The sequence below is a fragment of the Anser cygnoides genome, chromosome 37 (genome assembly GCF_040182565.1).
Source record: "Anser cygnoides isolate HZ-2024a breed goose chromosome 37, Taihu_goose_T2T_genome, whole genome shotgun sequence".
NCBI lineage: Eukaryota > Metazoa > Chordata > Aves > Anseriformes > Anatidae > Anser > Anser cygnoides.
The window spans coordinates 88,930-104,633 of NC_089909.1; the positions used below are offsets into that span (position 1 = coordinate 88,930).

Below are 15,704 nucleotides of genomic sequence, written 5' to 3' on the forward strand. Positions count from 1 at the left end.
CAGTCCTGGAAGGGGATGTACAGGGGTTCATTACTGGAGAGTGAAGGGATCTTTATGAGTACTGAAAAAAAATCCATGTCATCAGTTTCCACACTGCATCCTTGAGCACCTGGTTCCTCATGCTGTAGATGAGGGGGTTCACTGCTGGAGGCAGCACCGAGTACAGAACTGCCAGCAAAAGATTCAGGGATGAGGAAGAGATGGAGGAAGGCTTCAGGTAGGCAAATGTTACAGTAATAAGAAACAGGGAGACCACAGCCAGGTGAGGGAGGCAAGTGGAAAAGGCTTTGTGCCGTCCCTGCATCGAGGGCATCCTCAGCACAGCCCTGAAGATCTGCACATAGGACAGCACAAGGAAGACAAAACACCCAAATAGTAAACAGGCACTAACCACAAGAAGCCGAACCTCTCTGAGGTAGGCATCTGAGCAGGAGAGCTTGAGGATCTGGGGAATTTCACAGAAGAACTGGTCCAGGGCATTGCCTTGGCAGAGCGGGAGGGAAAAGGTATTGGCAGTGTGCAGCACAGCATAGAGAAAAGTACTGCCCCAGACAGCTGCTGCCATGTTGGCACAAGTTCTGCCGTCCATTATTATCCCGTAGTGCAGGGGTTTGCAGATGGCAACGTAGCGGTCATAAGCCATGATGGTGAGAAGAGAAAACTCTGCTGCGACAAAGAGAACAAAGAAAAAGACCTGGGTAGCACAGCCTGCATAGGAAATGGCCCTGGTGTCCCAGAGGAAATTGGCCATGGCTTTGGGAACAGTGGTGGAGACTGAGCCCATGTCGATGAGGGCGAGGTTGAGGAGGAAGAAGTACATGGGGGTGTGGAGGCGGTGGTCACAGGCTACGGCTGTGAGGATGAGGCCGTTGCCCAGGAGGGCAGCCAGGTAGATGCCCAGGAAGAGCCCGAAGTGCAGGAGCTGCAGCTCGCGTGTGTCTGCGAATGGCAGGAGGAGGAACTCGTTGGGGAAGCTGCTGTTGGACATTTGCTGCCTCTGGGCATGGGTGCATGTCCATGGAGGAAAAGACAGAGACATGTTACAGAGACTTCTCTGAGCAAAAACTAAACCATATTTCATAGAAAACATCCTCACCAAGACTGCATCCTCATTGCGTCTTCATCTGAAGAAGACTTGCTCCTCCCTGGAGCTCTGGGTTTCTCTGCCTAAGAGTGCCTCAGGGACTAGGCAGATCCTCTGTAGGCTCAGCAGGAGTCAGTGCTGCCCTACAGTATACGGTAAAGAACACCAGGGATGGATCTCAGGCGTCCACTGGCCAGAGACATCTCCCCATTTACAAGTGCTGAGAAGGATATCCAACAATCCCACAAGAAACAATGAAGGTGGTGTTGGTGCTGTCTGTAGACTAAAGGGTGTGGAGTGAAGTTGTGAGGTTCCTCAAAGACCTGCACAGCTCTTTCAGTGTAATGCTCTATGAGTTTCAGACCCTTCTACAATCCTGACAACACCATTATCATCCCCCTGACTGCCCTCCAAAGCAGGAAGCTGAAAGCAGAGAACTTAAAGAGTGCCTTCCCTTCAGGTACTGCAGGTGTTGGTCTTCCCTCTCAAGAATCTCCCCTAGAGATGCCCTGGGGGGGCTGTGGAGCTCTGAGCAGCTGTCCCAGGCAGCAGCCCCCTGCCAGAAGCAGGACCCTGCCCTACCCTGCTCTGCTGCGGGTACTCCTTCCACCCACAATTTCTCCCCGCAACGTCCTGGGCAGCTCCCCGGGCAGGCTGACTGCTGAGCCTGGCAGGCGGCAAAGGCCCTGCCCTGGCACACAGCCCCTGGGGCACAGCAGGGAACCTGCTCTGCACCACAGCCCTGGGCACCCCTGCCCAGGCTCTGCATCCCAGCTGCACAGCCTGCAGCTGGACCATGAGAAGGAGCCCTCATCTCCTGTCCCTCTGACAGCTTTGGCAGGTATTTTTTTATCCAGGGAACATCCCTCTCCTCTAAACTAGGGAAGCCAGCACAGACCCTGTAACGTGTACTACCGGCCGTGGGAAGTGGCAGCTGTAGGAAAACCCTCTAGGATACTGCATTTCCTGCCCTCACACAGACACTTACCATGTTAGAGCTGGGAAGATTTCTCCCGCAGTGAGCTCTCAGCAGCCCCCCTCCAAACTGCCTTTAACATCTCCCTCCCTTCTCTCTGCCGCCCTTGTCCCCTGCAGGCAGTGCCCCCAGCCCTGCTGCGCTGTGCAGAGGAGCTGCTCCTGGGCAGAGCTGTCTCTCTGCAGCGCTGCCCGCTTGCCAGGAGCTCCCCTTGGGCCCAGGAGCCCAGCCCAGCTCAGCAGCACAGGGAGCTCTTGACAAGTCCCTGGGCCTCTGGGGGAATCAACTTTGAAACAGACTGATGCAATCACTGTTCTTCCTTATGTCAGCTAGAGACAGACACCTATTTCCAGTGCTATCTTTTCTCCTATATCACAATAGGAGTTCCTTATGGGAATCATCTTTTCCTGCCTTGTTATTAGTTAGGACACCCACAGATTGACAGACAGCTGTATTCCATTTCCTCCAAGCACTTGTTAATATTCAGGAGAAGCAATCCTTTTCACAGCAAATGATATCCCTCTGTCTACACAGACCACACAACCAAGTGTTAGCCAGAATGCTCAGAGAATCATAGAATATTTGGGGTTAGAAGGGACCTTAAGGTCTAGTTCCAGTCCCTGTGAAATGGGCAGAGTCACGTCCCACTAGATCAGGTTGTTCAAGGTCCCATCCAACCTGACCTTGGACACTACCAGGGATAACGCAAACCTGACCGACAAGTGCTAAAGGAGGCAGTGAGGGAGCCAGACCTGGTCAGTCACACTGCCTGGTGAGAGCATGGGAGACAGAGAAAATGTTTCTTCCAGCAAGGTTATCTGACCAGGAACTTTGTCAGTTGGGAAACCAAGGGAAAGGGGGGAATACTGGTAACAGGGGATGTCCTATGAGGAGAGGCTGAGGACACTTTGGGTTGTCTAGTCTGGAGAAAAGAAGGCTGAGGGGCGACCTCATTGCTCTCAGCAACTTCATGGGGAGGGCAAGTGGAGAGGGAGGTGATGATCTTTTCTCCCTGGTAACTGATCACAGAACGTGGGAATGGCATGTAGATGCACCAGGGGATATTCAGAGTGGACAGCAGGAAACATTTTCTGTACTGTGAGGGTGGTCAAACACTGGAACAGGCTTCCTTGAGACCTGGTTGTTGTTCCAGGCCTGTCAGTGTTCAAGAAGCATTTGGACATTGCCCTCATTAATATGCTGTAACTTTTGTTTAGCCCAGAAGAAGTCAGGCAGTTGGACTAGATGATTTTTGAAGGTCCCTTCCAAATGAACTCTTCTCTTCTCTTCTCTTCTCTTCTCTTCTCTTCTCTTCTCTTCTCTTCTCTTCTCTTCTCTTCTCTTCTCTTCTCTTCTCTTCTCTTCTCTTCTCTTCTCTTCTCTTCTCTTCTCTTCTCTTCTCTTCTCTTCTCTTCTCTTCTCTTCTCTTCTCTTCTCTTCTCTTCTCTTCTCTTCTCTTCTCTTCTCTTCTCTTCTCTTCCTCTCTTCTCTCACACTACACGCATGGGTATGTCCCATTTTTTTGTTGGAAGGCTACAATAATTTCTCACAGAGTCTTGTCTTTTCATGACTAAGCAATCCCAGCTCTCTCAGCTGCCCTTCACAAGACATGTATTTGATGTGAATGGCATGTTTTGGTAGGCAGGTAGTAGTCAGTGCTGGATGGTGACAAACATCAATTTGATCACCTTGGGTTATCTCTCCTGGATGTGTCCCATCACAATGTTCTACACACCTCCAACCCACATGTCATGGGCGGCAGTATGAGAAACAGAAACCCTTAATGTTGTTCAGACACACTCCATGACTGTTTCTAAACCCTCTCAAAGCGAGTCACCCTCTGCATTAAAACACCTTTGCCCTGAAGAACCTTTGTGCAACAGCTGTCTTGAAGAGTGTTTGTTTTGTTTTCATCTTTCCTTTAACATGTGACCAAGTCTTGGAAGACAGAAGATGGTACAAAAGTCTTTGTTTGGAAGACAAAATTGAGGCTGAGCTGAGAAATTGTCCTGGTTTCAGTTAGGATAATTTTCCTCCTAGTAGCTGGTAGGGTACTATGTTTTGGATTAGGATGAGAAGAGTGCTGATAACATGCTGATGTTTTAATTGCTGCAGAGCAGTGCTTACACTAAGCCAAGGACTTTTCAGCTTCTCACTCTGTCCTGCCATCGGGCAGGCTAGGGGTGCAGCAGGAGCTGGGAGGGCTACATTCTTCAGGATGCCCTGGAGTTACCAAAGGTAACATGAAGAAACATGAGTCTGGACATGTAGGAGACCTTCTGAAGCATGAGCTGGTTGGCAGGCAGAGTACCTGAGGGGTTGTAGAGGGCATCCCCTGCACCCACTGCTCCTGGGGGGGCTGGGAAGAGGCCTCACGAGCTCAGCATCTCCTTGTGTTCCTGCAGATGCTGGCTGTGAGGTCACTTCTGTCCCAGCACCTGGCTGGCCAACAGCAGGGAGGCAGAGCCTCTGAGGTCATAAAGGCCATCAGAAAGCTGCCCCCAACAGGGTGACACATTTGGGGAGGTCAGGGGAAAGCTGGAAGAATAAAGGTGGGAGATCTAGGGGAGAGAAGAGGGGTTTGGCTTAGAGAAAAGAAAGATTTTGAAGAGGTGAGAGGGGTTCAGGTACGGCTGCTGCTTCTGCAACACTTACTAGGAAAACATTCACATCAGGCCCTAGTAATTTTTCTAAGCAGTAGCCATAAACCCTACCCCTACATGTAAATGTTATCCCTCTCTCTGCAAGGAATCCTCTACTCTTACCCCTAACCTCAAACCTCACCTGGCATAGGTTAGCCAAGTCCCAAGCCCATAAGGCCTTACTCTTAGCTCAGTTCTCAGCCTATTCCTCAGCCTTTCATCCCTAGCACTGAATTTGAGCCTTAACATGATTCCTCAACAGAGCCCTGAAGAAAATCCCAGCAAATAACCTAGTCTCTACACTAGACACAGACTGGAACCCAAAGCAGAAAACACAGGCCTCCTTCTAATACTCTGCCCAACCACTAAGCCTGGAAGGCAAGATCTAATCCCTAAACCCTAACCTGATCACCTAATCCCCAAATCCTGCATTCCTATGGTCTAGTCACCTAACTGAAGCAGTCTGGCCTCATGAAGCTGGGCAGGGCTTGAGAGGTCCTGCAGCAATCACTTGGTCTTGGAGGAGGCAGGTGAGGTGACATGGATCTGGACAGGTCACAAGACTCAAGGAAGTGATGGGTGGGGATGCTTTGCTGAAGTCAGATGTGCCTCACGATATCAGGAGGCAGCAGGAGGCCCATGGCTGTGCAGATGGTTGTCAGGGCACTCCACACAGCTTGTTTGACTATTACTTGAACTCCACAGGCTGGAAATACTGCAGTGAGCACTTTGGGGAGCTTTCCAGCCCAGACCAGATTACCACATGCCCTGAGCCAAGCTACAGTATCTCTGTGGTGGCCCCTTGGTCCTGGAATGGCCAGGGTGTGTGTCACCCATCTTGTCCTGTAGGGAAATGCATGGGTGTGCAGAGGTGGCCCATGGTAGTACAGTCCCTGGTGCTCTGGGGTGTGTGTGTGTGTTTGGTTTGGTGCAAACACCTGGGCTGATTTCTAACTTCCCACCTAAGCAAAAGTGAGGAATAGCTCACCCCCTACCAAAACCCTCCTTGTCTTATCTCTTCCATGGAGGGAATAGCCAAAAAAGCTCTGAGCAGTTCTCCCAGGGTTTTCATCTGCTAGCATCCCCAGAGCAGCAGCAGTGCCTTGCCATTGCCTGCTCATGGGTCTGCTGCTGCTTGTCTGGGCTCTGTTTTTATTTTGCAGGTGGGAGGTTGTATTGGGCTTACATGGAAAGGGTTATGTAGCCGGGGGACTGCAGAGCTGGTGTCTGTGAGGAGAGTCCAGAAGCTGTCCCTTGTTAGAGGAGCCACTTCCAGCTGGCTCCAAAAGGGACATGCTGCTGGCCAACCTCAGCCAATGAGTGATGCTGTTTGTACATCTGTGAGAGCATTTTAAAGAAAGGGGTAAAAATGACATGCAGGAATAGCTGGGAGAGAAGACTGAGAAAATGTGAGAGAAAACAACCCTGCAGACACCAAGGTCAGTGAAGAAAGAGGGTGAGGTGGTGTTCCAGGTGCTGGAGAAGAAGTTCCCCTGCAGCCTGTGGTGCATCATGTTGGAGCAGATCTCCACACTGCAGCTGATGGAAGATCCCATGTGGGAGCAGGTGGATGTGGCCTGAAGGAGGCTGCAGTCCAGGGAGAGCCCCTGCAGGAGAAGACTGCGTCAGAACTGTGAGGAGGAGCCCAGCTCTAGGCAGCCTCTCATGGTGGGGCCTTTCTTCTGAGGAGAAACGGATATTCAACCCTTTGACAGATGCTGCACAGACAAGGACAGGACTCAGGATGGCATCGCCCTTCAAGAGGGAACTACCTTTGGGATTCCCTCAAAGGGTAGAACTCCTGGCTGTGTCACAGCTTGAGTCACTGCACTGTGAATGCTGACCAAAGTCCCACCATGACAGATGCAAACTTGTCCTTCCCTAGCAGCCACTCCTCTAGTCTTCCTGAACTACCATTGACAATGCAGACTCAAGCAAACAGAGACAAAAGGGAATGCAAGAATGCCCATGCTGTACAAACTCAACGACGATGATACATGCTAGCAAGTAATTGGAACACGAGCTGAGCACCAGCTCATCACAAGCACCAGATTCATGCTTAATTGGTTTGAAAGGACTGAGTACAGAGCATTAGAAAAAGCATAAAAGAAGGAGCTACATCTTCTCCATGTGGACTCAGCAGCAGCAGCCCTGCAGAATGACAACCCATCTGGCCGCTCATGGCTTGGACAAGTGTACAGCTTGCTGCTTGAAGAACTGTCTGGAAGGCCATGCTCAAAGAGTCTGAGTGAAGAGCGATCAGTCCAGTTGGTGGACGGTCACCGGTGGCACTCCCAAGGCCTCAGTACTGGGTCCAGTTTTGTTTACTATTTTGATGGATGATCTGAATGAGAGAAATAAGTGCACCCTCAGTACATTTGCAGATGATAACAAGTTAGTTGGGACAGTTGATCTTCTTGAGGGTAGGAAAGATTTGCAGAGGGATATGGAAAGGCTGGATTGATGGACTCAGTCCAATCACATGACATTCAACAATGATTAAGTGCCAGCTCTTGCACTTGGATCATAACAACCCCATGCAGCAGCCGAGGCTTGGGGAAGAGTGTCTGGAAAGCTGCCCAGCAGAAAAGCACCTGGGGATGTTGGTCAACAGCCAGCTGAACATGAGCACCCACCCTCTGTCAAGGGCATGGATACTGACATCTTCCAATAGATCATTTGTGCTTATGAGGTCACTGTCAGCCGAATATCTGATAGGCCAGGAGCAGGCCCATGGCAGGTGAATGTTCCTCTGACGGCCAGTGGTGCCTGAGTAGCTGACAGGCCAAGAGCAAACATGGCCTGTGCTAGACGCTGTGAGGACCCTGGTGCCTGAGAAGCTTGTAGGCCAGGAATAAGCACATGGCTTGTGTGGGTCTGTGGGAGCTTATGATGTCATGTCAGTGATGGCACCCCATGCTTTATTACTCCTGCCATCCAACAGAAACCCCAGGCACCTGTCTACTGGTGCATCACACTTGTTCATAGGTGAGCAGAAAGCAAAGAGGTGTCTATGTCGTGCTCAGGTCAGTGGTGCCTGTGGAGCTGACAGACCAGCAGCAGGCCCACAGCTCTCGTAGGAGCTTGTGAGGTCACTGGTGCCTGAGAAGATGACAGGCAGGAAGGAGACCCATGCCTGGGGAATGGACTTGTGATGCCACTCTTGGCAGAGTAGCCAGTAGGCCAGGAGCAGGTGCATGACTGTATAAGTTCTTGGGAGGTCACTGGAGCCTGACTACCTCCATGGCGAGTATGCATCAGCTGCATGGATATCAGAGAATCACAGAATCATAGAATGGTTTGGGTTGTAAGAACCCTAGTGACCATCTAGTCCACACCCCCCTGCTACAAGCAGGGACACCTTCCATTAGGCAACATGTGCTTATGAGGTCATGGTCAGCTGAGGAGTTGATAGGCCAGGAGCAGGCCCCTGGCCTGTGAATGCCATCTGGATGCCAGTGGTGCCTGTGTAACTAACTGGCTGAGAGCAAACATGGCCTGTGCTAGATGCTGTGAGGACCCTGGTGCCTGAGAAGCCAGTAGGCCAGGAATAAGCACCTGGCTTGTGTGGGTCTGTGGGGAGTGCATTACTGATCAATTAGCTGATAGGTCAGGGCAAGGCCCATGGATTGTCCAGGTACCTGTGAGGTCACTGGTGCCTGAGGAGCTGGCAGGCCTGGAGCTGGCCAAGAACTTGTGTAGGTGTTTGTGAGGTCATTGCTGTCTGAATACAGGCCAGGAGCAGGCCCATGGCGGGTGAGGATGCTATGGCATCACCCGGAGCTGGGTTGGACAGAACCATGAAATATCCCTCAATGGAAAGAATTGAAGATCAGTGAGTCTAAGTCCAGCCTCCAGACTAAAAAATAAGCTAGATTTATCTAAAAAAATATATATTTTATATATATATATTTATATTTATATATATATTTTATAAATATATATATATTTATATATATATTATATATAATATATATTAAAATATTAAAAAATAATATATATATTTATTAAAAACATTTTATATATAATATGTACTAAAATATTATTAATGATAAATAATATATATTATATAAATATAAATAAAATGTATAGTATATATAATATAATATAATAAATGCAATATATATTATAATATGTAACATATTATAAACATATAATCTATAATAAAAATATAATAATATAACAATATATATGTAAAACACATATATATTTATAAAATACATATTTTTATTTGAAAACATTATATATATATATATATATATAAAATAAGCTATATGTCTGAGAGCATTGTCCAAACAGTTCTTGAACCCTGCCAGGCTTGGTGCTGTGAGGAGGCTGGGAGGCAGCGCAGGGCCAGGCCTGGGCACGGGGCCAGGAGGAAACCACCGCCTTCCTGCCCGGGCGCCATGTCACGTGGGCTGCGGTTTGTGCACCTGCAGTGGCAGGCAGGCTCCAGCTCCCGACCCGCCGCGGGGAATAACGGCCCCTGGGTGACACGCTGAGAGCCAGGGAGACGCCTGAGGCTCTGGGCTGCAGCTCTGCTGCCAGGGCAGGCCCTGGACCAGCTCTGGCTGCTGCCAGGACCCCACAGGAGGCTCCCTGGGGAGGGACGGGCCAGCCAGCGCTCCCGGCATGGGGCTCGGGCCCTGCCCAAGGGCCTTTCCCAGCTGCTGCTGCCAGCACAGCGGGGGCTGTAGCAGGGGCAGGGGCTGGGCCCTTCCCAGCCTGACACAGCCCCGCTGCAGGCCCAGCCCCGTGGATCCCATGGCGCAGGGACGGCCGGACAATCGCACCTTGGGCTCTTGGACGCTACAGCTCAGGAGATGCTCCGTGCTCGCGGTCCCCACAGCCGGCTGCAAGAGGTGTCAGACCCATCTGCCCCCACACCCAGCCCAACCCCACGATGATCTCCCACCGCAGTGACGTGAGACCCGCAGCGGAGCCGTCCCTCATATATGGTCATGAAGAGCGCTGGAGAAGTTCATTGGAGAGCTGGGCTGCGTCGGAGGGGAGATAAGTGCCGATAACGTCTAAAAAGGTGCCTGCTGCTTCGATTGGCTCCTCCTGCAGCTGGGACAGCATCTGCACAGATATATTGCTCCCTCATCACCCCCATTGCCTTGTGGGTCAGAGGAGCTTCAGCAGCAGGGCCGTGCTGTGAGGGCAGGAGCCTCAGGATGGGGACAGAGGGACTCCTGTCCCCTTGGGTGCTGTGGCTGCTCCTCTGGGTGCAGCTTTGCAGAGGTAAGTGTCAGCTGCTTTTTTCAACAGCCTGGGGTTAGTGGGCAGCACTGGGGTCATTGGGATCCCTCTGGGAGTGGGGTTGCTTTCCAGGCACCAGTGAAATGAGAAGCAGAAGGTTCTCAGTCCCTCAGCCCTGTGCTTTAATCTGTGCCTGTCTGGGTGGGAGAGGGTAATCCATTTCCACAGCTCCCATGATTATGGCAGCCCATGCCTGGCTCCATTTCCAGACACTGTGTCCTTGTGTACCCTTTTGGGACCCCTTGTTCCCCAGCACTGTCCCTCCGGAGATGGAGAAGGCCCAGACAGTAACAGCAGTCCTCAGCCATCTCCTGGGCATAGCCTGTCTGGGGTGTCCTGGAGGGGTTGTCTGCTGCTCCCTGCCCCTGGGATTTGGGTAAACAGTGATCCCAGGAGGGCAGGTTGTGCCCACCAGACAGAAGGGCACTGTGGCTTCTGCACCAGAGGTGACAGAGAGGTGTCCTTCCTGGGGTCTCCGGCCAAGCTTAGAGGCTGGGCTGACAGCAGGGATGAGGAGGGGACGCAGGTGGGGGGGAACCTTGTGATTGACTTGGTGTCCCCTGGACAGACAGAAAGCCCCAGGGTTTTTGGTGAATTTGGGAGGTGCCTGAGCCAGGTGGGACAGGGAGAGGTATGGGATAAGGAACATGGGGCTGTTCAGGGGATGCTGGGCTGGGGAGGAGTGGGAGCCCTGTGCAGCGCTGGGGGTAGTATGCAGGTGGGCATGGGCAGGGGTCAGGGAGCCACTGGTGTGGGAGGAGGTGTGGAGGGCTGTGTGGCAGTGAATGGTGCAAGAGGGCTGAAGCTGGGCACCCCCAGCCCAGTTCAGCCCATGGGGAGAGGAAAGACCCCCGCACCACCCCAGGAACAAGCCATGCAGGACAGGGCTCCCACCCTGGGGTCTGTGACTGTGCCTGTCCCAGGGACAATCTCAGACCCTCAGTGTGGGGCTCGAAGCTCTCCTGACCCTTCCTGTGTTGTTGTTTGAAGGGGCTGCGGAGGTGAGGCTGGCGGATGGCGGCAGGCGCTGTGCTGGGAGAGTGGAGGTGAAACACCAGGGCCAGTGGGGGACTGTGTGTGATGACTCCTGGGACAAGGACGATGCTGCAGTGGTTTGTAGGCAGCTGGGCTGTGGGGGTGCTCTTGAAGCTCTTCAGAAAGCACACTTTGGGCAAGGATCTGGCCCCATTTGGATGGATGATGTTAAATGTCATGGCACCGAGTCTGTGCTGTCTGACTGCACACACAGCGGATGGGGTCAAACATACTGCGATCACAGGGAGGACGCTGGAGTGACATGCTCAGGTAAGGACTGAACTTGTTCCCTTCCTCTGGGACGAGGACACTTCTAAGGGACCTGGCTGTGAGGTCAGGAAGCAACAAGTGGACACCAGAACATGGCTCTGGGTGTCAAGTTGCACTCTGAGCTGGGTCTGTCACTGCTGGTGTCCCTTGTCCCTGGGGAATGCCCAGTGGGAGCGCACCCAGCCTGGCCCTGAAGCTGGAGCAGGCAACCCTGGGGAGGTGCCCGGGGCTGGGAGAGGAAAGCCCCCACCCTTCCCCATTGTGCTGGCTGGTTCCCATCTTTCTCCTCCCATTCACCCAGGCCCTGTCTGGCAGGCTGGTCCCTATGCCAGGGGAATCTAGAGCAACTCCCCCAGCCACCAGCAGCCTCAGGGAAGGGCGTGCAACGGCCCAGGCCTTTTGGGTTGTACCCCCAGCAGACAAGAGAACCTCGGCCAAAGCAGGGGGGCTGCTCAGAGGGCAGGAGCACTGGGCTTGGGCAGAGGAGCAGTGTGGCAAGTGGCACCTTGTTCCTGTCCCAGGGTCACCCTACGAGAGCCAGTCCCTGGAGACATGGCCCCTCCAGGCTGTGCTGACCCACTGCCCAGCGTCTCCTGCCTGTCCTGTGCCCCAGGGGCTGTGCCAGCACCTCCTGGCTCTCCTCGGTGCCTGCCTTTGCACCGGGAGCTCGTGTCAGCCCAGGGCTGCTCTCTGCCTGCTCTTTTGCCCCATGTCTGGCTGGTGGCTGGAGACGTGCATGCCCACCACCACACTCCGTCCCTCCCTGAGGACCCCCCTTTACCTGCTCCCCAGATGTGCCCCATCTAACAGCAGCTCCCCAAGAGCCCCAGCAGCCCCTGGGAACAGGGGGCTTTTCTGGCAGCTCCAAGGGCTTCCTCAGCCTGGCCTGAGCCCGGTGGGGCAGAGCAGGCTGCAGCACCCCCAGTGCCTGGGCCCATGTCCCTGGGCCCACGTGCTGCGGGTGCTGCAGTGCTGGGTCTGGGGCTGGGCAGCCCAGGGGCTCCAGGCAGCAGCAGTTTCCCTGAGCAATGCCTGCAGCTTAGGGGTTGGGAGAGAGGGCAGCCCATGGGTGCTGGGCTGGTTTCTGAGGAGCAGAAGGGCGGCCTGACCTGTTTGTGCCATCAACACCCACTGAGAGCTGCTGGGCTGGCCGTGGGGCTCTGCATGTGGCCACCTTAGGGATGAGGTGGGAGGTGGGCACGGAAGTGCCAGAGGGCTCTGGGAACTCACAGGTCTCCTTGGTTGCTCCAGGATTTGTCCGGCTGGTCGGAGGGGACAGCCCCTGCTCAGGAAGTGTGGAGGTCTACGACAGGGACCAGTGGAAAGCTGTCTGTGACTCCCACTTTGGTGCCAAAGCTGCTGAGGTGGTCTGCAGGGAGCTGCAGTGTGGCACAGCCCTGTCTGTGCATGGGGCAGCTCACGTGGGAGAAGGGGCCGGTTCTGTCTGGGACAGAGAGCTGCAGTGTGTGGGGAATGAATCCGTCCTCTCCTTCTGCCCCACGGGAGCAGCCAGGGACCAGCCCTGCACCCACGGCAATAGCACTCATGTCACCTGCACACGTAAGGACTCAGGGTGGGATGGTGCCCACGGGGTCTGTGGTGGGGGCAGGAGAGCAGGGTGGGCACTGGGCTATGCTGGGAGGGGGACAGGTGGGGTGAGGTGGTGGTCTGCAGCCCTGAAAGAGTGCTGCAGGAGGAGAAAGGCACGTTGCCCCTTGGCCTCTCCTGCAGCTCCTGTGGGAGCAAAAGCACAAATGTGGCCTCTCTCACCCTCCTTTGTCCTTGAGTACACAGGTTTCAGGCTGGTGAACGGCAGCACAGCGTGTGCGGGCAGGGTGGAGGTCGAGGTGCTGGGGACGTGGGGGACCCTCTGTGCCTCCCGCTGGGACCTCTCGGACGCCCACGTTCTCTGTCGGCACCTCGGCTGTGGCTTTGCTGAGTCCATTCCTGGAGGAGGGCATTTTGGGAGAGGAAGCGGCCCCATCTGGAGAGACTCGTTCCACTGTGACGGGACCGAAGCCCACCTGGGGCATTGCCCGGTGACTGCCCTGGGGGCCTCGCTGTGCTCCCACGAGAACGCTGCTGCTGTCATTTGCTCAGGTGAGTGCTGGGCAGTGCTGCAAAGTGCATTTGCCCCTCGTGTGTGACACGGCCACCCAGAGCTGGGGACCCCATGGCAGCTCCTGGCTGAATTTCTGCTCTCACCAGGCCCGGCTCGCTCCATGTCCCTGCGGCTGGTGGGCGGAGGGAGCCGGTGCGACGGGCGCGTGGAGGTCTTCCAGCACGGGACGTGGGGCAGAGTCCTGGATGAGCAGTGGGACATGCAGGAGGCCAGCGTGGTGTGCCGGCAGCTGCAGTGCGGAGAGGCAGAGGCAGCCTACACCCCTGTGAGGGCCGAGCGAGGGCTGGGCCCCGTGGGGCTGCACGGGGTGCGGTGCACAGGGCACGAGGCTGACCTGAGCCTCTGCAACACCTCCCTGCCTGAGAGCCCACCATCAGCAGGAATCATGGAGGACGTGGGGGCCGTGTGCCGGGGTGAGTGGTGCTGCACGTCCCCCAGGTGTGGGGTCCGGTGGGCAACCAGCCCCTGATGGCCGGGGTTTCTCCCCGCTGCAGGGAGCCGGCGGGTCCGGCTGGCGGATGGGGCCGGGCGCTGTGCCGGGAGAGTGGAGATCTACTACCAGGGGCGCTGGGGCACCGTCTGCGACGACGCCTGGGACCTGGCCGACGCCGCCGTCGTCTGCCACCAGCTGGGCTGCGGAGGGGCCCTGGAGGCAGCCGGCTCCGCTCGGTTCGGGGAGGGCTCCGGGCAGATCTGGCTGGATGGCGTCAACTGCTCCGGGGCCGAAGCTGCTCTCTGGGACTGCCCTGCCGAGGCCTGGGGGCAGCACGACTGTGGGCACAAGGAGGACGTGGGAGTTGTCTGCTCAGGTCTGTGCTGGGAGTGGGGCTGGGAGCAGGGCCGGTGAGGCTGCGGTGAGGGCAGAGCCAGTTAGGGCCAAGGCCATCAGTGGCTGATGTGCAAGGACATCGCTTGGGCCTTTCCTCCTTCCAGAGTTCATGGCCCTGAGGCTGGAGAACAGCGACGGCTGCTCCGGGCGCCTGCAGGTTTTCTACAATGGGACGTGGGGCAGCATTTGCTCCAACTCGATGAATACGAAGACAGCGTCACTGGTGTGCAAGGAGCTGGGCTGCGGGAATGAAGGCTCCCTGGAAACAATTTCTAATGATGCCAAGCTGTCTGGCACCGCGTGGCTGGATCATGTGGAGTGTGGGAAGAGCAACAGCTCCTTCTGGCAGTGTCCCTCTACTCCCTGGCATCCGCAGTCGTGTGATGACCTCCGAGACGAGGCCCACATCACCTGCAATGGTAACTGCATGGGGACATGCAAGCAAAGGTCATCCCTGCTCTCTCCTGCACGACCCCCAGAGCAGTCCCTTCAGCCCAATTTCTCTTTCCTTTGGGACATGGACAGAAAGGCCACAGGTGGCTGCATGCCCCAACTCCACAAGGTGCACAGGTAGGGAGCTGCCCCTGCGCGTGCCCCCATCACCTGGCAGGGCTGTCCCAGCTGTCCCGGTGCAATGGGAGGTCGCTGCCTCCCCAGACAGGGAGAAGATCCGCACCGTGGGAGGCGAGGACGGCTGCTCGGGCAGAGTGGAGGTCTGGCACCGCGGCGCCTGGGGGACGCTGTGTGACAATGCCTGGGACATGCGGAACGCCGAGGTGGCATGCAGGCAGCTGGGCTGTGGCCCCGCGGTCTATGCCCTGGGCCAGGCTGCTGCTGGAGAGGGGACGGGCCCCATCTGGCTGATGGAGTGCAGGGGGACGGAGCTGTCTCTGCAGGACTGCTGGGCCCAGCCAGGGGACAGCAGTGCCTGCCAGCATAAGGCAGATGCAGCTGTGCATTGCTCAGGTGAGCAGTAGGTCTGGGAGACATCGCTGGGGGCTTGGCAAGGAGCTGGCTTGGGCATCTGCCCTGCTGGATCCTGGCATGGCCCCATTGCTGGCCAGATCAAGGGTGTCCCTGCAGAGTTGGAGGCTGCTGGTGGGTGGGGAGAAGCCCCTGTGGGGCTGGACGTCTCAGCACATCCCCTGCGCTGCCTGCACTGTCCTGTGAGCGGCCCAGAGCAGTGGTGCTGGGCCCTGTTCCTGCCACCCTGCCCAGCCCCGCAGGAGGGACAATTCAGGTGGCACATGTTGGGGCCGTCTGCCAGGGAGGCTGCCTGGTACCACAGCCCCAGCCTCTCAGCCTGGCTCTCCTTCTCCTGCCCTGCAGCTGCACCCAGGACAGCAACACCCCCCCCACAAGCAGGTAAGTTGTTCTTCCCCTGGGGCTGGGGCTGCCAATGGCCAGGCTGTGACCCACAGCCAGGGGAAGGGGCTCCTTGCTGGGCTCTGAGACTCCCAGGAAATCGAGGGATCTGGGGGAAG

At 55.5% G+C, this 15,704-nt stretch overlaps 2 protein-coding genes across 2 annotated transcripts; one reads left to right on the forward strand and one right to left on the reverse strand.

Annotated features, from left to right (window-relative positions):
• Positions 1–52: 52 nt before the first annotated feature.
• On the reverse strand, positions 53–988 carry LOC136788451 (olfactory receptor 14C36-like). The gene has a single exon (XM_066986994.1). It carries the CDS (start codon positions 986–988, stop codon positions 53–55), a length of 936 nt encoding a protein of 311 aa, XP_066843095.1.
• Positions 989–9,609: 8,621 nt separating this feature from the next.
• On the forward strand, positions 9,610–15,672 carry LOC125181121 (scavenger receptor cysteine-rich type 1 protein M130-like). Its single transcript, XM_066986995.1, has 10 exons — positions 9,610–9,946; positions 10,955–11,269; positions 12,521–13,369; positions 13,478–13,804; positions 13,886–14,200; positions 14,325–14,639; positions 14,746–14,790; positions 14,878–15,186; positions 15,550–15,592; positions 15,642–15,672. The coding sequence occupies exons 1-10, from the start codon at positions 9,880–9,882 to the stop codon at positions 15,670–15,672; spliced, it is 2,616 nt and encodes an 871-aa protein (XP_066843096.1). The 5' UTR covers positions 9,610–9,879.
• The last annotated feature ends 32 nt before the right edge of the window (positions 15,673–15,704 follow it).

What these genes read in the sequence shown, in the direction of transcription:
- LOC136788451 (XM_066986994.1), bottom strand. Translation starts at nt 988, where the DNA reads ATGTCCAACAGCAGCTTCCCCAACGAGTTCCTCCTCCTGCCATTCGCA.
- LOC125181121 (XM_066986995.1), top strand. Translation starts at nt 9,880, where the DNA reads ATGGGGACAGAGGGACTCCTGTCCCCTTGGGTGCTGTGGCTGCTCCTC. An exon ending in CTGGGTGCAGCTTTGCAGAG is followed by an intron (nt 9,947 to 10,954) that starts GTAAGTGTCAGC and finishes TGTTGTTTGAAG; the next exon opens with GGGCTGCGGAGGTGAGGCTG. An exon ending in CGCTGGAGTGACATGCTCAG is followed by an intron (nt 11,270 to 12,520) that starts GTAAGGACTGAA and finishes TGGTTGCTCCAG; the next exon opens with GATTTGTCCGGCTGGTCGGA.